The sequence below is a fragment of the Microcaecilia unicolor genome, chromosome 1, assembly GCF_901765095.1.
Source record: "Microcaecilia unicolor chromosome 1, aMicUni1.1, whole genome shotgun sequence".
Taxonomy (NCBI): domain Eukaryota; kingdom Metazoa; phylum Chordata; class Amphibia; order Gymnophiona; family Siphonopidae; genus Microcaecilia; species Microcaecilia unicolor.
In genome coordinates, this window is record NC_044031.1 from 450,650,075 (window position 1) to 450,673,545 (window position 23,471).

General features: G+C 42.0%; 1 protein-coding gene across 2 annotated transcripts in view; it reads right to left on the reverse strand.

Moving 5' to 3' along the window:
- Window positions 1-23,471, reverse strand: part of GREB1L (GREB1 like retinoic acid receptor coactivator) — a 294,440-nt gene that overhangs the window by 60,260 nt on the left and 210,709 nt on the right. For both annotated transcript variants that reach the window (XM_030212882.1, XM_030212875.1), the window contains 3 exons: window positions 11,566-11,681; window positions 8,224-8,468; window positions 4,950-5,512 (listed from right to left, as the gene is read on the reverse strand). In XM_030212882.1, coding sequence (XP_030068742.1) covers window positions 4,950-5,512; window positions 8,224-8,468; window positions 11,566-11,681 — 924 coding nt within the window. The remainder of the gene's footprint in view (window positions 1-4,949; window positions 5,513-8,223; window positions 8,469-11,565; window positions 11,682-23,471) is intronic.

Consider the following 23,471-nt stretch of genomic DNA (forward strand, 5'->3'; position numbering starts at 1 on the left):
GGTGTGATGCCCAATCATTCCTGCCCTTGTGGATGCCATCATCTAAAATGACACCAGTGACCCCTAGTGGTGCACGAGCCATGGCACAAAATTTACATAGTAATGAGCTACTTTATGTTTATTTGCATGTTTACATCTCATTACTAGGTAACAGAGACTTGTTTAATGCCATATTAGGGCATCACACTCAGTGATAGAGTCCTTTAACATACATTAAGGAGCACATACTGTGGGTTAATGCCCTAATGCAGCTTGATATTTCCCTCCTAAAAGACCCTATTCACTCAGACAATCTGTTTTGCATAAGCAACATTTGATTTAGTTGTGTTCGAGTACTCGAGCTGTTCATATTCAAGTATTAAGCTGAAATACTCCCAAAGCGTACATTAAAAGAATTAGAGGAGTAGCTGGGTGCACAATAGCTGGAATAAAAATTAGAAACCTAAGAGCATTTCAACTTCACTCACTTTTTGGGTCCAATTAGTCGATGCATCCAACCTAACCTGTCCACCTTGGGAGTCAGCACCCAAGAAAAAGATCTATGTGTCATTGTAGACAACACACTCAAATCTTCTGCCCAGTGTGTGGTGGCAGACGAAAAATAAAGCAAACAGGATGCTGGGAATTATTAGGGAAGGGATGATAAATAAAACCAAGAATACAATAATGACTTTGTATTGCTCTATGGTGCGACCTTACCTTAAGTGTATCGTGTTCAGTTCTGGTCGTCATATCTCAAAACAGACATTGCGGAATTTGAAAAAGTTCAAAGAAGAGCGACCAAAATGAGGACAGGCTAAAGAGGTTAGGGAAATGGGACTTGATATACCGCCTTTCTGAGGTTTTTTGCAACTACATTCAAAGCTGTTTACATATATTCAGGTACTTATTTTGTACCAGGGGCAATGGAGGGTTAAGTGACTTGCCCAGAGTCACAAGGAGCTGCAGTGGGAATCGAACTCAGTTCCCCAGGATCAAAGTCCACTGCACTAACCACTAGGACTCTTCAGCTTGGAAACGAGACTGCTGAGGGGAAATATGATTGAGATCTATAAAATCCCGAATGGTGTAAAATGAGTAGAAGTTAATAAATTTTTTACGCTTTCAAAAAGTACAAACACTAGGTAGGGGACATTCAATGAAGTTAAACTGAAATACTTTTAAAACAAATACAAGGAAATATTTTTTCACTCAACGAATAGTTAAGCTCTGGAACTCACCACCAGATGATGTGGTTACAATAGTTAGCATATATATGTGGGTTTAAAAAATGTTTGGACAAGTTCCTGAAGGAAAAGTCAATTGTCTGCAATTGAGACAGCCATGGGGGAAGCTACTGCTTGCTCTTGAATTGGTAGCATGGAATGTTGCTACAACCAGGTACTTGTTACCTGGATTGGCCACTATTGGAAACAGAATACTAGGCCAAATGGTCTGACCCAGCATGGCTATTCTTATGTTCTTTTAATGTACTGATTTATTTGGTTTAAGTGTAAATAGTTTGGAGGAAGTGAAAGCCTACCAGAATACTAACCACACAAAATGGATTAATAAAAGTAGTTTCATAAAGTTGCCCCGACTGAGAGGGCAAAACAGTGCCTATTTGCAGCCTATTTTAGAAAGGATTGACAGGATTTTAGTAGATGGACACTTTTGAAGATGTTTTTTGAGAATTAAAATAAGTTTTCATCCTTTTGAATTATTGGAAGCACAAGGATTTGAGCATTAAGAAAAGTTTCCATTCTTTTGAATTATTGGTAGCACAAAGGATTTGCACAAATTTAGAATTTTTTGACCTATGATTAGACTATAGATAGAGTGAGTTGGTTGACAAACAGGCTTATTTTCGAAAGAGTAGGGCGCCCATCTTAAGACACAAATCGCAAGATGGGCATCCTTCTCACAGGGTCGCCCAAATCAGCATAATCGAAAACCGATTTTGGGTGTCCTCAACTGCTTTCCGTCGTGGGGATGACCAAAGTTCACGGGGGCGTGTCGGAAGCATAGCGAAGGCAGGACAAGGGCGTGCTTAACACATGGGCGTCCTCAGCCGATAATGGAAAAAAAGAAAGGTGTCCCTGATGAACACTTGGGCCGACTTTACTTGGTCCATTTTTTCTTGAGACCAAGCCTCAAAAAGGTGCCCAAACTGACAAGATGACCAACGGAGGGAATCGGGGATGACCGCCCCTTACTCTCCCAGTGGTCACTACCCCCTCCCACCCTAAAAAAAAAAACATTTAAAAATATTTTTTTGCCAGCCTCTATGCCAGCCTCAAATGTCATACCCAGCTCCCTGACAGCAGTATGCAGGTCCCTGGAGCAGTTTTAGTGGGTACAGTGCACTTCAGGCAGAGGGACCCAGGCCCACCCCCCACACCTGTGGTGGTTAATGTGAGCCCTTCAAAACCCACCAGACACCCACTGTACCCACATGTAGGTGCCCCCTTCACCCCTTAGGGCCCTGATGGCGAACCTATGACACGTGTAGCCATTTTCGGTGACACGTGGCCGCATGTGGCCGCATACAGAGAAGCAGCGGCGTTCCCCGGGGCGGATCGCTGATGCGGCCCCCCCCAGGTGCAGCGCGACCTCCCCCCCCCCGGCGAAATCACTCCTCCCGGTGCATGTTTACCCGCTGGGGGGGTGCCGTGTGCGCTCCTATTGGCTCCCTCCGAGTCCTCCGCTTGTTCCCTCCCTGCTGCTCCCTCTGCCCCGGCTCCTGCACGGCCGTTAGGGGATCTTTGACCTCACTTCCGGCCGGCGGAGCAGAGAGCAGCGGAATGCCGTGGGGGACGCATCTCTGGGGGCCCTGTGATCGCCATTACCACATAACCACAGCAACCATCATCTAATCTACTGTTCTGGGGTGTCGTGGATTTCTAATTGACCATCATTACTGAGATAGGTGAGGGGGAGGCTGGGAGAGGCGAGGGCATGTGCTATGGGTGCCGTTTCCCGCCATTAGAAATAGCGGCAGCCATCTTAATTTACATAAGGTGGTCAGTTAGGCTAGTTAACCCCTAATTGCCTGCAGGGCTAACAGGCTATCTATAATTCTATCTTCTGTCACTGCCCCCCTGATGGAGAACCCAAAAAATAAAAAACCAAGGTTAAGTAAAGAAAGTGGTAGTAGCAGTAGCCGACCCTTTCAAGAGACATGGACCGAGATGTATGGCATTATAGAAAAAAATGGCAGATCATTTTGCGTTCTATGTACTGAAACGGTAGTAAGCAGAACGTGGAATATAAATAGACATTTTGAAACTAATCATTCCCAGCTCTTGAAAAAAAGTGAGGATGAAAGGAAGGAATACATTTCCAGGCAGCTACACTTTTATAAGAGCCAATCTAATTCCATCCTTAAATTTGTAAAAGGTTCTACAAATTTAACATCTGCAAGTTTGAGCATTGCTCACTCCATAGCTCAGCATGGAAAAGCACTCAGTGAGGGAGAATTTATTAAAGAAACTCTCCTAAGATGTGCACCAGTTCTATTTCACGATATGCAGAATAAAGATGCAATTATTAAGAGAATATCTGAGTTACCACTCAGTAGAAATATCAATTGAAGATTTAGCCAATGAAATTCAGCAACAAAAAAGTCACTAATAGGCAGATTAGTTAAAGAATTCCCCCTCCCCCTCACTTATCTTAGTTCACGGCACCCCACACAAGTTAAATAATATCAAGACCAACAAAAGAAACCGACTGACAGATGAACAAAGAAGTCACTAAGCAGGTAAGTTAAATAATTAGTTTTTGGTTTATTAAATACAGTTATATATTACAATTGTTATTTAAACTATAAATATCGCAAAATTATGTTTTTTTTTTCTCGAAGTGACACACCACCCGAGTTATGCTCGGTTTTTTTGGCGAATTTTGACACACCAAGCTCAAAAGGTTGCCCATCACTGCCTTAGGGCTATGGCAGTATTGTACAGTTGTGGGTAGTGGGTTTTGGGGGGGGGGGGGTTGGGGGGCTCAGCACCCAAGTTAAGGGAGCTATGCACCTGGGAGCAATTTGTGAAGTCCACTGCAGTGCCCCCTAAAGTGCCCGGTTGGTGTCCTGGCATGTCAGGGGGTCCAGTGCACTACGAATGCTGGCTCCTCCCATGACCAAATGGCTTGTATTTGGTCGTTTCTGAGATGGGCGTCCTTGGTTTCCATTATCGATGAAAACGATGGGGACGACCATCTGTAAGGATGACTATCTCTAAGGTCGACCTAAATATTAAGATTTGGGCGTTCCCGACCGTATTATTGAAACGAAAGATGGACGCCCATCTTGTTTCGATAATACGGGTTTCCCCGCCCCTTCGCTGGGACATCCTGCAAGGATGTCCTCAGGAAAACTTGGGCACCCCGTTCAATTATGCCCCTCAAAGTATTATAACTTGGTGTCTCCTCTGTATGATGGTCCTCCATATATTTTAATTTGGTTAAAATGTGAGGCTGCTACATCATTTTTATTTATTGAGAAATGTTTTTTTGTTTGGTATTTTATAAAGGCAACATAATTCATGACACACACACACCCAGAAATAGAGCCACTAGCTCACAAATACATCCACACAAAGTTATACCTGCTCCAAGGCAGGTGTAAATCTATGTGTACTCACCTAGTTTATAAACTACGCACATACATCAAAATTCCATTTCAGCTCCACACAAAACATTCCCCTGGGAATGCCTATACACAGTCCACACAAAAATATGATGCAGTCCTTCTGTATGCTTACTTTTTACTCATGTTTATCTGTACACAATTTTATGAAAGCCATTTCACTAATGCAAAACATGCTCTACAAGCAGGAAAAGCTCCATAAAATTGGCGGTACACTACTTATGAAAAAGGTACCACTTAGAAGCACCCAATTAGAACACATACCTACAAAATGTATTAATAACATGTATTGACGCTTCACAGAAAACAACTCACTGACCTGTGGGGGTCCTGTCAAAAGCAGTCGTCGTGGGTGAATGGCTCTAGGGCCAGCTGCTTCGCTCTGAATGTTGTAATCTGCATGATGCTGCCTTGGTATTGTCCACTGTCTATAATGCAGCGACTGATCTTCACTGCTCATATCCTTGTGGAGCAAAGGCCTTAAAGAACTCTGCCACGATACATCGCCATGAGGCAAAAGAGAAGTTGAAATGGGCAACTGCCCACTCTTCTGTGAAGCAAGAAGAATATATGCAGCTTTAGACAGGATCACAATACGTGGCAGCGCTAGGCACAATGGCTTATGCACTTTGGCAGATGAGTTGGACCAATGGAAAGTCTGAGACACTGAAGATGCAGACAGTTTAGAAGTGGTGCTGCTTGCCAGCTGATTGGCTAAAGAGTCACATTCTTGTTTACATGTCAAGTCACTAGCAGTGGAATTTGGGTAGGTTCCTTCATCCACTGAGCTACTGGCTACACTCTGGAAGCTGAGAGTAGATGGTTGCTTCTGAGGATGGTGTGTGGCACTGGAGGAGCTCACTCCATTCTCTGCTATGGAACCTATTGGAAATGAAAAGGAGCAAAAAAAAAAAAAATCAACACCTAGAGAACAGAGATACAGCCCTAAATACATTAAGAATCTTTGGCTTTAATAACAAGTGTGCACCATACATTTCATAGCGGGCTGGCCCAAGGGTATCTGACGTTATAAATGAACCTCCAACTGTGCAACCACCATCCCCACAAAACCATACCCCCCTCCCATAGTTAACATCTCTCCTTCCCCTCTACATCTCCTCAGGTAGCAAGCTACTTCACCTCCACACCACCCATAAGGTGGCCAGCGTTCTCCTTCACCTTTCTACCCATCCCAGGTGGCCAACAACCTTTTCCCCTTTCCTACTTCCACCTCAGACACGTATCCTCCCTTCCCTTTCTCTATCCCCACTGGGTACAGTATCTCCCCTTCTCTTCCCAACTTCCCCCTAGATAGACAGCATCCTTCCTTTCCCACCCTACCCTCTCCAAGTTACATTTCTTTATTTGTTGCATTTGTATCCCACATTTTCCCACCTATTTGCAGGCTCAATGTGGCTTACAATTTTCTGTCATGGCTTACGCCATTCCAGAATACAGATACCAGCATCTCCTCCTTCCTTTCCCCTTGCTACTACTATTCACACCCAACCTTTTCCCAGGTCAATTCAAAGGTACTCAGCACTAGAGGGGCACTTTCCAGTAGAGGTCCACAGTTAAGCACTGTTGTGTCTCTCACCTGACATTTCGTATCAGGGGAGAGCGGGATGCAGCAGTGCTTGAAAGCAGGCTTATACTGGAAGAGGTCAACCAAGTTTCAGTTTCAGCACCAAAACTGGCCCAACATCCAGGTTCGGGTTTCGGCCAAAAATGGCAGAGCATTTTTGGCTGAAGCCGAAACTCCCTCACCCCCTCCTGCTGTACCAACAAGAAGAACATGCCAAGATGCCTGTGTATATGGAACATAGTATAGAAATGTATAATGAATATGGTAGAATGTACATTATTTTCCATGTCCTAATCTATGAATGATAAAATGTAGATCAAAACTGCAAACAAATAAAAACATTTTAATTGCATGAGGAACATAGATGAAAAATATGAATACTTAATTCATAGATCTATGGAAAAATGATATTAAAACAAGACAATATTATATATAAAAATGGCTGGGGCAGGCGAACACATGATTCTTTATGTACCAAATACGTGTACTTATACAGCAGTATACATGTATGTATATTAACTATACATATCTATAGCTATGTGTGTGTATGTGTATATATCTATCTATACAGACAGATAGATAGTCCATAGTCTGCTACTGATACAGACAAGGGGAAAAGCCACAGATTGCCCTGGGATTGGTAGCATGGAATGTTGCTACCATTTGTGTTTCTGCCAGGTACTTGTGACATGGATTGGCCACTGTTGGAAACACATTACTGGGCTAGATGGACCATTGTTCTGACCCAGTATGGCTATTCTTATGTAATTTTAGTTGTGTTCTATTCATCGGGAAATAACAGTGATCAGAAATCAGGATATTTTGAGCAGTTTCAAATTTTTTTTTTTACCAATGAGCATTAATAGATCAAGGCAGAGAATTGTAAATCATAGTTAACACACAAAATGCATGCATCAACACACACACAAGCCTCACAGACACACACAAAAAACACAAACCTAAGCACCCACAAACAAGTGCAGGATCATGGACAGGAAAATCTCACCTTCCAAAATACCGAGACAGAATAAAAACAGAAAATGTGAGGGAGTTAAAGGAATTCCCTCCTTCCTGTCTATTGATGGCCACTCCCTTCCCTTTAAGGATCAGTGAAAATCCCTGGTATGTTGTTTGATAGTAGGCTTTCAATCAAGCCACAATCGATGCAGTCTGCACGCTTCTTTTTTCACTCTGCATTGTATCTGTGCTATCTGCTCTTTCTTCTCTCCTCCCTGCTCCTTGCCCTTATTATCTCCCACTTCTATTACTGCAATTCCCTGTACACTGGTCTTCCCTTTCACTCACTGAAGCACCTTCAGCTTGTTCAATCAACAGCAGTAAAGCTCCTCCACTGAGCATACCGTTTCAACCATGTCACCATCCTTCTCCGTACTGAATACTGGCTACCTGTCTCCACCCATATTAAATTCAAGGTCCTTCTGTTTGTCTCTAAAGGCCATTTCCCTACTGCCCCTGCCTATACTAACAATCTTCTTATCCCTAACACCTCCTTAGAGACCCTTCAATTCGCTCATAATAACCTTCTCTCCCTTCCCTCTCTATCTTCCCTCCTTCTGAATATCTCACATGAACGTGCCTTCAGTTACGTCAGTCCCAAACTGTGGAACTCTCTCCTATCTCATATTAGGTTGGAAACTTCCCTCTCGAATTTCATCATTATTCAAAACCCACCTTTTCCTGCAGTCCTTTGGGCTTCTGTCCATTTAATTCTCCTCTCTATCCCTCCTTTTCCTCTACCCCTTTTCTTGCTTTTTTCCTTCTGCTATTTTGCTCTCAATTTATTATTTTAACCACATAGATGCCAAGTCTGGCCCCCTTGCAGTATATCAAATTGCTGTAAATAAATAAATGAAATAATTATTATTAGTCTGAGATGAAAACTGATTGTCAACAGATTATGCTCCTGTATTCAAGGCTAGCTGCAGTGTTAAGTCAATTATCAAGGTTCAGTGGTAGAGCAAGCTCTGAAACTGGTATGAAAACTGACCAGAAGTTCCAGTCACTGCGCTGCTATTGCTCTGAGGTCTCTCCAAGTCTATCAGCAATTCATCTGATTCATTCTCGCTTGTGGTAACCTTTTCTTGCTCCTTTTCACTGAGGTCAAGGGCCACAATTGGTTCCCGAATTACTTCTCTGGAGACATAACAGCATGCAAGGCCTACTTCTTGTTCCAAGGCTGTGCGGGTCAAAAAGCTGGAGTCGATCAGCCTGAGATCACAGTATTTCAAGGACCTTAAAAACAAACAAGCACACGAAAAGAATCTAGGAAATTTATCTACAAGGTTTCTCATGTTAACATATTACTCACTTAAATTGATTCTGAAAATGGTACTAAATATTCTCAGTGTTCAACTCAAAGTAACCAATAAAAGCAGATTAACATGATATCAGTTACTTTGCTGAGCTTTTTCTCACACAGCGTTCCAATTCAAGAGCAGAAGAGAACAGAACTTTCTGGATTCTTATCCACTATACAGCATCTCCTTTGGAAGTGAAAACGCTATATTGTGCCAGGTGAGAGTGTTTACTTCGTTCTCCAAAATCAGGGGCATAGCTACCATTGAGTAAGCCTAGCAAAAGCCCTGGGCTGCCAGCTGGTAGGGGGCTGCAAGGATAAGATGATGATGTGGGTGCTAGAAGGAACTGCATACACTATATTTATCTCTGGCAGTGCTGCCATGCCACACTCCCGGTATTGTCATCAAATTCTTCCCTCATGTGACCAGACCAAGTTAAACGCTACACCACCTCATTTTGGGGCAAACCTCTTATGGTAAGAGCTATGAGGTCTCGTGGCTCGAGATCAGGAGATGGCTTGGCAAGCACAGAACTGCTCAAGATAAATGCAGTGTGTGTGTGCTGTACACATTCAGTCTTTTAAAAATGTTTTATATGAGCCACAGGAAGGGGGAAGAGGTGGGGAGTGTTCTTTCAACACTCCACTGCCTTACTCCCCTAACTTCTCTGCAGACCTATGACACTTTTTCACTGTATTCCCCTTCAACATACCCTCTCCGCAGAAGTTACACACCTTCCCTTCGCTGCAACCCTCTCCCCCACACCCTCCCTGCAGACAAGGACATAGGTGTAGTTTGGGGTGAGCATGGGGGACAATTCTACCCAAATGTTGCGGGTGTTAACACTGACTTTAACCTCCCCCCCTCCACAGCCAGTATGTTTTATTTGCCCTTTGCTCCCCCCCTCCAACCGGGACAAGTAAAAAGGCAAACTACAATGATGGGACATCTCCTTTCCACTGCATAACCCTACTATAGGTTCACCTGAGACACCTCCCTTCCACTGCATTCCCTCACACACACCCTCCCTGCAGAACTTAGACACTTCCTCCTACACATCCTCCATGCAGATACCCCCCCTCCCCAACTGCATCCCTAACATCCTCCCTGCAGACCCACCACAGACACTTTCCCTCCCAGAACGTACTACCACCTCAGGCAGAACCCTTCAGTCAATCGATCAAATTTACTTATGCCTCATCTATCATACAATTGCTAAGCAAGTTACAATAAAACACATATAAAAATGGGGACAGAGCCTGCACCACAAGGGAGCTAGTAGCCTGAGCTCTTCTCTCCCTTAGCCCGGTCTTTAAAAGCTTCAATTTCCTGCACTTAAAAATCACTAAACGTTTGAATAGTAACTATAACTACTGTCATACAATGTCTACAGGCAAGAACAGGGATGAACAATGCACCGGTGACAACAGACCAAAACAGAACTTACCCACTCTGATAAAGATGGCAGCACCCAGAGAATTTCAAGATATTCTCGATCCTGTCATGTCTGAGATATACACTATTAAATCTTTTGTGCAAAGCAGCACACAAAACATTGCTGCATTACAATCAGAAGTTGCCAACCTCTCACTACAGATTAACTCATGCACTGAACAAGCTGTGGGGGGGGGGGGGGGGGGGGGGGGTCAGTTTTAGGTGACAAGACACCACACTGCTGCATTTACTGAAGGTATAGGTTTAATGTTGGAGAATGCTAGTATGGGTGTTTTTGGTAAGGGGGGGGGGGGCTGAACTCTATTTGACCATTATTTTGAAGGACAGGTCAACTGATTTTTATTAAGTTTTATTACCTGTAGGGTCTATGTGCTACTATCACAAAACATAAAAAGGAACCTCAATTAATGTTTATAATTTCAGATTAATGACCAATGTAAAAATATTTCCTATTAATGTGAACAATTATCCCAACAAAAAGAAAAAAAGTGTTACATTATCTTTTTAAAAACCCCCAAAAATCAGACCTATGTTTACACACACATAAATGTTAAAGAATCTGAGAAATTGAGAGAAGATGGGTCAAAGAATGCAATAAAATTATGAATACAAATTGAAAACTATCTCTATTACCTAGAGGGCAGATGGATTCTTATTAATATATCTATTGGTCAGGCTAAATATTCTATTATTAATATCTATGCTCCCTCTACCCGGGGCACGGAATTCTTTCAAAAGCTTCATACAGAAGCTATCAATATCAGCACACTCTTATATATCTCCGCCCTCCCCAATCAGGTCTGCTGCAGTTTACATCATCAAAAAAAAGGCTAAGATACAGTCTAAAAAAAAATACAAAGCTAAAATATAGTTTCATATGAATGAGGGTCATCTTTGAGGTGGGGAGGACATCAGGAGGGTGACAGTGAGCTGGGAGGATCTTCAGGAGGAAAGTGATTGTAAGCTCTGTCGAGCAGGGACTGTCTCTTCATGTTCAACTGTACGGCACTGCGTACGTCTAGTAGCGCTATAGAAATGTTAAGTAGTAGTAGATACATGGCGGATGTGATGGGGGGTCCTTGAAGATATGATTTTGAGAGGCATCAGGGAGCAAAGGGAGGGTGATAGTTCCTTAGTTAGAGCGCCAGTCCATTTAAGAAACTTTTGGGAACATCTGACGGCATTTTTATGCAGCGTTCATCACAAGCAGCATTGTTTGATTTACATAGTAATGAGGTGTTTTGCATGCATTTGTATCTCATTCTGTATCATGCAGTAACATATTTCAATGTGCATTATGATAACAGGTTTCTGCCCTTTAACAGGCATTAAAGAACAAATAATTTATTTTAGAACCATAAAATATATAACTACCCCTACTAAGTTATCCTGTCATCTTTAAATAGATATTGTTCAGCTGAATACTGACCTCACATTTGATATGCTATTTTGATTGCACACCAAAATCAAACTTACGGGGGGGGGGGGGGGGGGGGGGGGAGATCCACAGAAACTGAAATTGTATTTTGTGAAATGACTACAAAACAGTTTGCCCTATATATTAATATTAGCCATACCTGGGGAATGTCTCTCCAAGAGGGTCTTTGCCAGTTAGGATTACAATACAAGGTAGCCCTTCCAAATCCCAGTATGTTCGAGGGTTCCAGTCCTCTTGTTCACATCCCTTCCATGCCTATAAAATAAATACAGTTTAGGGTCCCTCTGTTGCTAGGGTGTCCACCTGGTACTACTCATCAGAAAATGGCTGGAGGGGAGGTGGATGCAGTCATTTACGTACGTGGGAGACAGGGGCTGTAAATGGGGTGGGAGTGTGGGTACAGGGAGGAGGGAAAAAAGATTGGTAAGGGGCAAGGAGGTTAGATTGAGATCAGGAGACGGTACAAGGCTATTTAGCCCATTATATGGGTTGAAGTCAGTAGGCGGAGATTGCCACCACGCTCGTTCAACCAAAACAGCAGCCAATGCTACTGAAACTGTAGCAAAAGATTATTAGAAATAAGGGGCTGCCTATGTGTGGTTCATCTGTAAGAAGTCAAAAGCTGCTCCAGTTGGATAGGCAGTGCCATTTGAAAGCTTCCCATATGAAGATATAAATATCATAAAATAAAAACTGAAATCACTAAAACAGTTTCAACAATTATTGTAACTGGTAGAAATGGCACTAATAAAGGCTGTATTTTGTGCTCATTTTTCTACACTGTTCTATACAATACAGTAATACATGGCCAAATTTCAGTGAGGATATCCTGTTTACTGATGGGTTCCATCTTAACTGTTGTAATCTGCCTTGGGAAGCCTGGTGTTATAAAGATTGGAAGTAAAATTAAACTCTCCTTTCATTGGGGCACACAGAATCACATTGTCACCTCATCTGTTTTGTAAAAATGGGTTATTCTGTTTTAAGCATGTTTCGGGGACAAGTGGTTTTCATAAGTCAAAATAATAAAAAATAAATGCTTTCTTTCATGCACATTTTTTCTTGGGGGGGGGGGGGGTGGGGAGCAAGGTGACTGCCGTGCGGCAGGGGCTGGGTGGGCCAGGGGCTGGGATGGAGGCGATTACTTGCAGAGAGGACAAGTTAGATTCCCCACGGGGATGGGTAGGGATGGCTTAGATTCCTGTACCTAGAACAGTTAAGTGTACTGTGAATATTGTATGCTGTATTTTTATTTGTATGCTACTAATACTCTGCCAAACTTCAAGGCAAGACCTCTGCACCTTTCTAATCAAAAGTTACTTTTCCTTCTGAAGGTATAGCAGAATAATCTGTAGCTATACACCTGAAGGACCATTTCATTATAGTAGCAAAAAGCTGCTCTTAAGCAAAATCTAAGCCCTTTATCAGGTTATACACAAGCAAAAACCATTCTGCTGGTATTTTACAAAAGACTCTGCTGAACGGAGAGCTTTTTGTAAAATACTTACAAAGATATGCAAAAGTGCATGTGTTATTTGCCTGCATGTGGAGCAGGAGCAGTCATTTTATAAACATACAGGTGGAAAAATAAGCGGAATGAACCTGGCATTTTCCACATGGAAAAAACAACTTCATAACTTCCACTTAGCTGTCCCATTTTACAGACTTACGTGAGTGCTTATTTATTTATTACATTTGTATCCCACATTTTCCCACCGTATGGCAGGTTCAATGTGGCTTACATATTGCTAAAAAGGTGGTTACAAAATTTAGATTTGTAGAAGTCTAGTACATAATACAGAAGTACAATAAATGCTTAGGTTGATATATTAGTATACTAGGAAAAAATGCCCGTTTCTGAGCAGAATGAAACGGGCGCTAGCAAGGGGCCCCCTCCCTCCGTCCCTCGAAGCTACTTGCCTTGTTCGCTGTGGGCCGTTTCGGCCCTCGAGTGTCAATAGCTCCGCCCTCGACGTCATGACGTTTTGACGCGTCATGACGTTTTGACGCGAGGGCGGTGCAGACACTCCAGGGCACACCGGATATCTCGGGCGCCTCAACTTCTGTGGAGGCTTCAGAACGTTGGGGTTGCCTTTTATATATATAGATTGTGAGAGAGGTTATTATTATTGTTTTCCATTTCTGAACTTTTTGTGATGTATGGTGGTATGGGATTAGGCAGATCCAGGGGAGAATGACTTGTTGAAAAGATGTGTTTTCAGTTTTTTTTCTGAATTGTAGGTAGTTTTCTGTGAGTTTCAGGTCTTTGGGTAGTGAGTTCCAAAGTTGTGTGCCTTTAAAGGAGAGGCTGGTGGCATGTGAAGATTTGTATTTTAAGCTTCTTAGGAGAGGCTTCGCGCTTTCAAAGTGTATCTTTCTGAAGATGAGTCTGGCAGCCGTGTTTTGTGCTGTCTGTAGTTTTCTTATGAGTTGATCTTTGCAGCCTATGCAAAAATTTACAGTTAAGAAGTGAGGCTTCAATTTTTATTTTTCATTTTGGAGGCAGAAATAGATAACATGGAATTAAGGAGAATTACTCCCTTAATCAATCATGGTCCTGACCAAAATGAGCACTTTTTCAAAGTCTGAACCTGCCTATGAGCTAGTGAAAACCCAACAGGAAATGTCTTCCCATAAACATGTATCCCCTTGGTAAAATGGGAAATGCATGTGTAGATTCTTGGGCCACTCAAACCACTCTCAAAACATGCTCCTTGAAATTGCTAGATAGTTTGGATCTCCAGGTGCAAACATGTAGATAATAAACACAGTTATGCACCCTGGAGTAGAGTCAAAGGGCAAAGGCCATAAATCGTGAGGCCCAGGAACTTATGATCTGATATGGTGTCCTTGTGGGAAAACAGGCCTAGGAAAGGAGGAAGCATAAACAAACATGAGAATGTGGTCTAGCAGGTGAGGGAAACCAGATAGGTTTCAAAGAAGATCAGATGATCCCAAGTAAGATAACTGGCTGAAGGCTTGTAAATCATTGTTAAACACAAGTGTATAAAAATAGCTGTTTCAGTCCAGTATGTTGGAGTGATAGATACAGCCAGCATATTTATGCAGTAGCTCTATCCTCCCATGAGAAAATATTAATTGTATCAATACTTGGTAAGTGAATAAATTACCTTCCTCATAAATTGCAGCCTTGATCTTTTATCTCTACAAATCGTGGGTAACTGGTATATGAAGATTTGGAGACGTGGTAAAAAGACCTAAACATTTATGTGGGATTAATTCATTGGTGACTCCCCAACGTGGATTAGAAGGGAGCTTCATGGTGCTCAGATTCAAGCTGCAGGAATCCTGACACACCGACAGTGTTGTTTAACACGAAGTTTGGTAAGTGACATCTTTAAATTATTTCCTATTATTGCTAGGTCCTAGGTCTGAACTTTGCACACAGGCTAGGTGTATTTAAAATAGCAAAAACCTCTGGTAGGTCCTAGGGTCTGATCAGCCTTAGGTGTGAGTAAAATACCGGGTTTAGAAAACAAGTTCTAGTAGGTCCTAAGTCTCGATTGTTAGAATAGGTGTTTTAAAATACTGGGCTTTTTATTATACACATAATGGCTATGCCTCTTGAGACAGTAATTAAGTACTTTCCTTTAGAGAAAAAAGAACTTACTAAATTAAATCAAAAATGGTAAAAGTGGAATCAACAGCAAACTAATTTTTGCTGGACACCAAATGGCTCATTTGAGGGTTCCCTATTGAAACAATTAATTGCTTACAATGAGAAACAGAATAAGGGAAAATCTTGATTGAAACATTAGCAAGATATTAATAAATGGATTTTGGTGGGTGAAAAATTGCTTGAATCCCAGAGTCTACCTGACTCCTCTAAATTTCCACCACCATCACATCAATAGGATTACACATGATTGCCCCAATAAAAAAGCCTGGGCTATCCCTGCAGCTGGTCTGTGAAGACTTATGGATAGCTCAGAGAAGGGATCCTCTGGAGCTGACAAATTGAGAAGTGGTATTGAATCCTGTGGGGAAAGACCACAGGGTATGATAAAGTTCACCGGCCTAAAGCGATGAGAAGTACAGACATCACAGGTATACTTGAAAGTGTGCGTGTAAATAAGTTTGAAGCCGGCTGCTGTAAGTATTGCTATTTTTTTTATTTAGATTTTGAAGAGGGAAGTTAATTTTTAATTCTCAACTAATTTCATTGAGAGAAGGAAATGGATAGTGCATTTAAAATTGTGTGTACCAGTAATTCTTTATTAGAGAAAGAACTTGTAAATGATTTGTGTTAGAGGAAGCATGATAAAAAGTCAGTATTTGTAGTTTGCGTATGTACTGTTCTTCCTTTAATGGTTCAGGATATTAAATTGTACAATGTAAAATGCCATAAATTGCTAAAGTCTACCTCTTTTTTTGTCCTGTTTCAAGGAGGGATCTTTCCTACCCCGTTATCTTGTAGTCTTGTTGAGAGCCTTGGATATTTGTGAGAGGGCTAACAGCTTGTCACAGCATTTATTACTGTTTGAACTTTGGAATAAAGTGAGAAACAGTGCTGGAGAGTTTATTGTACAGAGAGGTTTCTTGTGATGTCACTTAGCAGAGAAAAGAGGAATATTTTTTTTAGTTGCAAACAGTCTGTGTTACTTGATAAACGAGAGCTGTTTTGTGTAATAAAATGTTTATTTTTTGGCAGTTGATCTGGGGATAGGAAAGTCATATCTTTCTAAACATTCTTTTCCTTGCTTCCCGGCACAGGTTGTCTGGATTGAAAGCAGTGATCATTTCTTTCTTTTGCTATCCTTCATAAGTATGTGTGGGCGTGAGTGAAGTCTAGTTTGTGCTTTCTTTCAGGGAGATATCAGCTGCCTGTATATTTAGCCATGTTCTTTTGTTAATTGCCTTGTTTTAAGTTACGTGACAGAAACTTCACTTTGTTTGAGAGCACTAACTTTTAGCATTATAAGAGATTCCTGAACTTTATTGTACAGAGACTTTTTCTTTGAAATAAACTGTTTGCTTGTATTGCCTTTTGCTATCTTCTTTGAGCTGTGCACATTCGTTTTGCCCATCAGTTATGTCCTGTCTTGAACTTACTCTGGTACAGTGCCCTTGTTCCCGTTATGATTTTTTCTCACTCAAGTCTTATGGGATTAATCGGCTGTCCCTATTACAGCTGATTTAATTTCATTTTATATTTAAATTACACCAAATTTGTTTTTCTTTTACAGTATGTGGAATACCATTCTTTCCCCGTTTTGTGTTTCAGGGTCCAATTCACAACAAGAGGGACCATATTATCTGCTGTAGCTTGACTGTGAGGTTTATCTTTAAAACAGAGCTTAGCACTGCAGGCCAAGCTCTTGTGTAGCAGAATCGCCACCCCCCCTCGTCTTCCCGTTGCTGGCGAGCAATACATCTCCCCTACCCATTGTCTCTTCAGCTTATCATGTTCTTCTAATGAAAGCCTTGTCTCCTGGAGACATGCTATTTGCGCCCCATGGCGCTTCAGAGCCTCCAGAATGTTTTTCTGTTTTATAGGAGATGTAATGCCACAAACGTTCCATGGTGCAGATATCTTCATTACAGTTTAGCCTTATTCCTCTTTAGTTTTGCGTGGCCTCTCTCTGCTGCATGCCTTTTTAAAAGATGTTTTTGAGATGTTGCCTGTGGCGCACATATCTTGATCGGTCTTTCTGTATCCTGCCCTTAGCTTCTTCTTTGGTACATCCCACACATCTGGATTGGTCTGGAGGGATGCTGAAGGTGAAATTAGATATTACTTGCCAATTTTCTTTAGTTCCTCCATACATGTCCAAAACCCTCTTTCAGTTGATACGGTGGTTATCTACTTTAATTCTGTGCATAGTTCAGTTTTCAGTTATTTCTGGCATAGTTTTCTAGCCTTCACATGTACTTTAGACTTAAATGGATGTTTTCTTGTTCTTCAGCTTGGCTGTCAAAATAGTTTAGTGGGGAGATTGCCCAGGGTTCTTAACTGAAAGTCCCTAATTAATAGGACCGCTGCTTTTTAATATATTTATAAAGGATTTAGAGATGGGAGTAACTAGCAAGGTAATTAAATTTGCTGATGACAGTTATTCAATGTTGTTAAATCGCAACAGGATTGTGAAAAATTACAAGAGGAGCTTACGAGACTGGGAGACTGGGCGGCTAAATGGCAGATGACGTTTAATGTGAGCAAGTGCAAGGTGATGCATGTGGGGAAAAAAAGAACTCGAATTATAGCTACGTCATGCAAGGTTCCACGTTAGGAGTTACGGACCAAGAAAGGGATCTGGGTGTCGTCGTCGATAATACACTGAAACCTTCTGCTCAGTGTGCTGCTGCGGCTAGGAAAGCAAATAGAAAGTTGGGTATTAGGAAAGGAATGGAAAACAGGTGTGAGGATGTTATAATGCCGTTGTAGCGCTCCATGGTGCAACCGCACCTTGAGTATTGTGTTCAATTCTGGTCGCCGCATCTCAAGAAAGATATAGTAGAATTGGAAAAGGTGCAGCGAAGGGGACTACTACTACTACTATTTAGCATTTCTGTAGCGCTACAAGGCGTACGCAGCGCTGCACAAACATAGAAGAAAGACAGTCCCTGCTCAAAGAGCTTACAATCTAATAGACAAAAAATAAAGGAATCAAATCAATTAATGTGTACAGGAAGGAGGAGAGGAGGGTAGGTGGAGGCGAGTGGTTACAAGTCAAAAGCAATGTTAGACTAAAATGATAGTGGGGATAGGACGACTTCCCTATGAAGAAAGATTAAGGAGGCTAGGGCTATTCAGCTTGGAGAAGAGACGGCTGAGGGGAGACATGATAGAGGTATATAAAATAATGAGTGGAGTGGAACAGGTGGATGTGAAGCATCTGTTCACGCTTTCCAAAAATACTAGGACTAGGGGGCATGCGATGAAACTACAGTGTAGTAAATTTAAAACAAATTGGAGAAAATTTTTCTTCACCCAACATATAATTAAACTCTGGAATTCGTTGCCAGAGAAAGTGGTGAAGGTGATTAGCTTAGCTGAGTTTAAAAAGGGGTTGGACGGTTTCCTTAAGGACAAGTCCATAAACCGCTACTAAATAGACTTGGGAAAAATCCACAATTCCAGGAATAACGTATAGAATGTTTGTACGTTTGGGAAGCTTGCCAGGTGCCCTTGGCCTGGATTGGCCGCTGTCGTGGACAGGATGCTGGGCTCGATGGACCCTTGGTCTTTTCCCAGTATGGCATTACTTATGTACTTATGTACTAAACCAGACGTACCCCCCGGCTCACCTGTCTAACCAACCTCCCAAGTGATGCCATCTCTGCAGCGTTCTACCTATCAGTTCCCCAAGGGCGCCCAGCTTCACCCCCAGGAGCCAGTTTCATTCTGCCCAGCCCACTGTCATCCTCCATCTGCACCAACTATTATTTACAGCCTCCAGTGAATCTCTACACTCCTCTCGCATATCTTTTTGTCTACTTCCACACTCCCTATCTTACCATCCCATTTCCCTTCTCCCCCCCTCCCTCGCCCGCCCCCCTTCCTGCCCCCCCTTTCCTGCTTGTCGCCTACCCAGTTTGTAGTAGGTCTAGAGTCACTTCTGTGCTTAGGGCCCCCCCATCCATTTCAGTTACCCTTTAAACCCCTGTGTTTACGCAAACTTACATTTTTTCCGAGATCACTTTCCTTGTGCCAATGAGATCTACTTTTCTGTATCCACTGTCAATTTTCCTTGTCTGGGGCTACCAGCGCTCTTGGTTGCTTGTTTGTTCTCACAGTCTTTCACAAACTCCAAAGCCTCCTTCACGTTATCATAGGACTTCCAGGTGCCTTCGTGCTTGATCTTTAAGATCGCTGGGTACATCAGCATAAATTGCTTCTGCATCTCATGCAGCCGTCTGCATACCAGGGTAAACTGCTTCCATCTGTCTTGAAGCTGTGCCGAATAATCCTGGTATATTTGGATCAGGTGGCCATCATATTTAGTGGATTCTCTCTTCGTTCTGTAGCCCCTTAGAATTTCATCTTTATGGATATAATTATGCACTTTCAAAATTACTGTCATGGGCGTCTGGCGGCCATCTTGTCTCCTTCCCACACAGTGTGTCCGTTACAAGCACAAGGGCCCCGCGTGATCTGACAGTGCAAACTCTGCTGTGAGCCATTTTTCTAGCACTGTCCCCAGCGCTCTGTCTCCCACCGATTCTGGAAGCCCTACAATCCTTAGATTAGCTCTCCGCGATCTATTCTCCAGGTCATCGATCTTCGCGGATAGATCCGCTATCGTGGAGGCCATCAGTTTAGTGCGTTGCATTACCAGTGTGAGATCCTCTTCAGCTCTCCGGTGCACTGCGTGGTCTCTCCCATTAGCGTTTCAATGTTCGCGATTTGGCAGGTTAATTGTTCCCACTTCCCTTCCATCGTCTTTCCCACTGGCTGTGGTTAACTGGGTCAGCTGCTCAGCCAAGAAAGACGGCCCCTCCGCCATGCTCCTCTCTTCCGCATTGCTCTCTACCACTCGCGGCTTGTCTTTCTCCTTCTGCTAGCCATCGTTCTCGCTGGCGCCACTAAGAACTTGTCCATAAATCGAAGAGTCTCAGCTGAAAGTTTGTCTCGAAAATTTAATCTTTGTGGGGTTTTATCTTTCAGTTTTAGACTTTGGGGCCCCAGAGAGCAGGAGAACATGTCTCGCTCCCTCTACAGCATCACGTGACTCGACTGTGAGGTTTATAACAAAACAGGATTTCATGATCCTGTTGGACTGTTGCCCTAAAACGATTGTACACAACTGATTCTACCTGCAAATTTTGTGAAATATTGAATGTGTTTAATTCTTTGTCTTCAGTTAAATGATAAACTGGTTTTTAGTCTGCCTATCTCCTTCTTTGTGTAAGCTCTGAAATCCAGCAGTACCGATAAGGATTGAATTACCTTTTGTCTTTAGCCCAAAGTGATCAACTGAACACATCTGCTGACCAGGCATGCATCATTAAAGGAACAAAACCAGTTTGCCAGGTTTCCCTTTATCTTTTCAGCTGTAATACTGGTGGCTTAAATCTAATATTTAATACACTTTTACTCCAATGTTTTCTTTTGCTTACAATTGCATTTCATTGTTTTCTTTTGAATATATGATTTCTAGATAACAATTTTGTTTTCCTGCTACGAATTTTACAATTTTCAGTATATTTACCATATTAGGAATATTATTTAATGAAACATGTCCATGTGTGTCCTACAAAATGACATAGCTAGACCAGTGGAATATAAATAAATATTTTTTTATTAGTTGCTTGCACTCCACCAAGACTTTCTTTATTACCTGCAGAAATAAAGAAACTCAAAGGAGCATTTAAGCAGTATGGGTGTACATTTTTTCCTACTGCTAGAGTAGCTATCTCATATTAATTCGTGCACATAGGAAGTACATCTAGCCCTAGGACACTGTTTTAGTAATTTCTCATGCATACTTGTGAATAACACCATGTTTATTTAAAGGATATGCCCAGTACTGCATGTCAATAGCATGATCTAATTTACAACCTTTTATCATCTCTGTCTTGCCTTTCCCAGGGAAATGCCAGACAGAAGGGGGGGATGGTAGCAAAGCATTGTAAATAGGAGACCTACAGGAGACCTAGTCCTGTTAACTACTTATATTCTCTTATCAACATTTCTAATGCATTAGTTACAGCTAAAGTATAATGGTTACAGCTAAAGTGTAATGTTCATTCAGTACAGAATTAGGGTCTCATTTCCTTAAAGTGTAATGTTCATTCAGTACAGAATTAGGGTCTCATTTCCTTAGGTTCCTGCCTGTGTTTTTCTGTTATTTCTACATGCTTTATTGTTCCCATATGTTTACATTCTTTTATCCCTGAACAATCAGCTGTACTTTGCAAGCGAGATTCATCAACACAGGATTTACAACAGTCCTGCTGAAACTTTTGTTTTGCTAATAATGCAAGTTAACATTTGTATCCTGTTTTACTTAATGTGTTTAGTTCATTAATATCTGTGTTACTTTACCTCAGCTAACTGAGATTCTAGAGAAACTGCCCCACAGGAAAAGTTAATTTAGATGAATGTTTAGCTTAAGAAGAAGTTAAGATATTTATACTGCCCCAGAACAAAGATAGTGTCTTTCTAGGTGATTGCCTAGTTTGCCCTTAATTGGTTTAAATTACCTTCTCTTTCACCATATTTCAGAAACAAGAGTGATGCTTCAAAATAACATATACAATTTTTGATAACAACTGTCATGTTAAACTATTTTCTCCCTTTTTTCTGTATTCTTTATGACCTTTGTTTAGTATAAATGGAGAACTGTGCTCCTAACTGATTACTTAATGCCCTAATTTTCTTTGTTATGCAAGCTATGAATTAATTTTCTTACTACAAATATAGAACTTTATTTTCCCTAAATTTCCACACTGTTGACACTTGGATGCTGATGTAACTTTTATTTTTCTCTAATTTTGTTTTTCCATAAATGAAATGTGCCTATCTAATGCTTTTAAGAAGTTTGTTTGTGATAGCCTGATGATAAAGATTTTAAAATTATGTCTTGAATTTTATAGAATACATTTGTGCAAAAATAAGCATTCTCCCATTCAATTTTAGAAATTTTATGTACAAAGTTACAGAAATGTTTAGACAAATGAGAAAGTCTATTTGTAATGAGAGCTGAAAATATGCATGTGTAAACTGAATCTGAGTAAAAATGTTTGTACAGAGACATGTATATGACTTCTGACATCCTTTTTTAGTCAGACCAGTATGGCCATTGATTTTTAATATCCTACATATACCTTGAACTGTACAAAGAATGAAATCTGAGAATACGCTTAAGTTAATGACATGTTACTAATGAATTGGATAACTATATGGACTATTTAACTTGCTGGAAACCATGAGATGCTGTAAGTGGAAGTCTTCTGAATGCAACATGATGCCTGCCTGTCCAGGTTATTTTCGAAAGAGATCGCCGTCCATCTTCCGACACAAATCGGGAGATGGTCGGCCATCTCCTGACGCCGGCCAAATTGGTATAATGGAAAGCCAATTTTGGACGGCTCCAACTGTTTTCCGTCGCGGAGCCAGCCAAACTTCAAGGGAGCATTTCAGTAGGGTAGCGAAGTCGGGACAGGGGCGGGACGGGGGCGTGCTTTGAGATGGCCGGCTTCGCCCAATAATGGAAAAAAGAAGGGCGTCCCTGGTGAGAATTTGGTCCACTTTATTTGGTCCCTTTTTTTTCAGGTCCAAGTCCCAAAAAAGTGCCCGAACTGACCAGATGACCACCGGAGGGAATCGGGGATCACCTCCCCTGACTCCATCTGTGGTCACTAACCCCCTTCCCACCCTCAAAAAAACAACTTTAAAAACTTTTTTGCCAGCCTCAAATGTCATACTCAGGTCCATCGCAGCAGTATACAGGTCCCTGGAGCAGTTTTAGTGGGTCCAGTGAATTTCAGGCAGGTGGACCCAGGCCCATCCCCCCCCACACCTGTTACACTTGTGGTGGAAAATGGGAGCCCTTCAAAATCCACCCCAAAACCCACTGTACCCACATGTAGGTGCCCCCTTTCACCTATAAGGGCTATGGTAATGGTGTAGAGTTGTGGGGAGTGGGTTTGGGTGGCTCAGCACCCAAGGTAAGGGAGCTATGCACCTGGGAGCTATTTAATTTTTTTTTTAATTTTTAGAAGTGCCCCCTAGGGTGCCCGGTTGGTGTCCTGGCATGTCAGGGGGACCAGTGCACTACAAATGCTGGCTCCTTCCACGACGAAATGACTTGGATTTGGCTGGGTTTGAGATGGCAGGCCTCGGTTTCCATTATCGGCAAAAACCGAGGCTGTCCATCTCTGACATTTGGCCTGCCCCAACCGTATTATCGAAAGAAAAGATGGCCGGCCATCTCGTTCGAAAATACAGTCGGCCCCGCGCACAGTCCTCTGAGATGAGCGCCCTTAGAGATGGGCATCCACAGTTGAAAATACCCCTCTGTTTGAGCCTCTCAACAGTATACAGACTGCTGCTTGACAATACCAGAACCTACACCGACG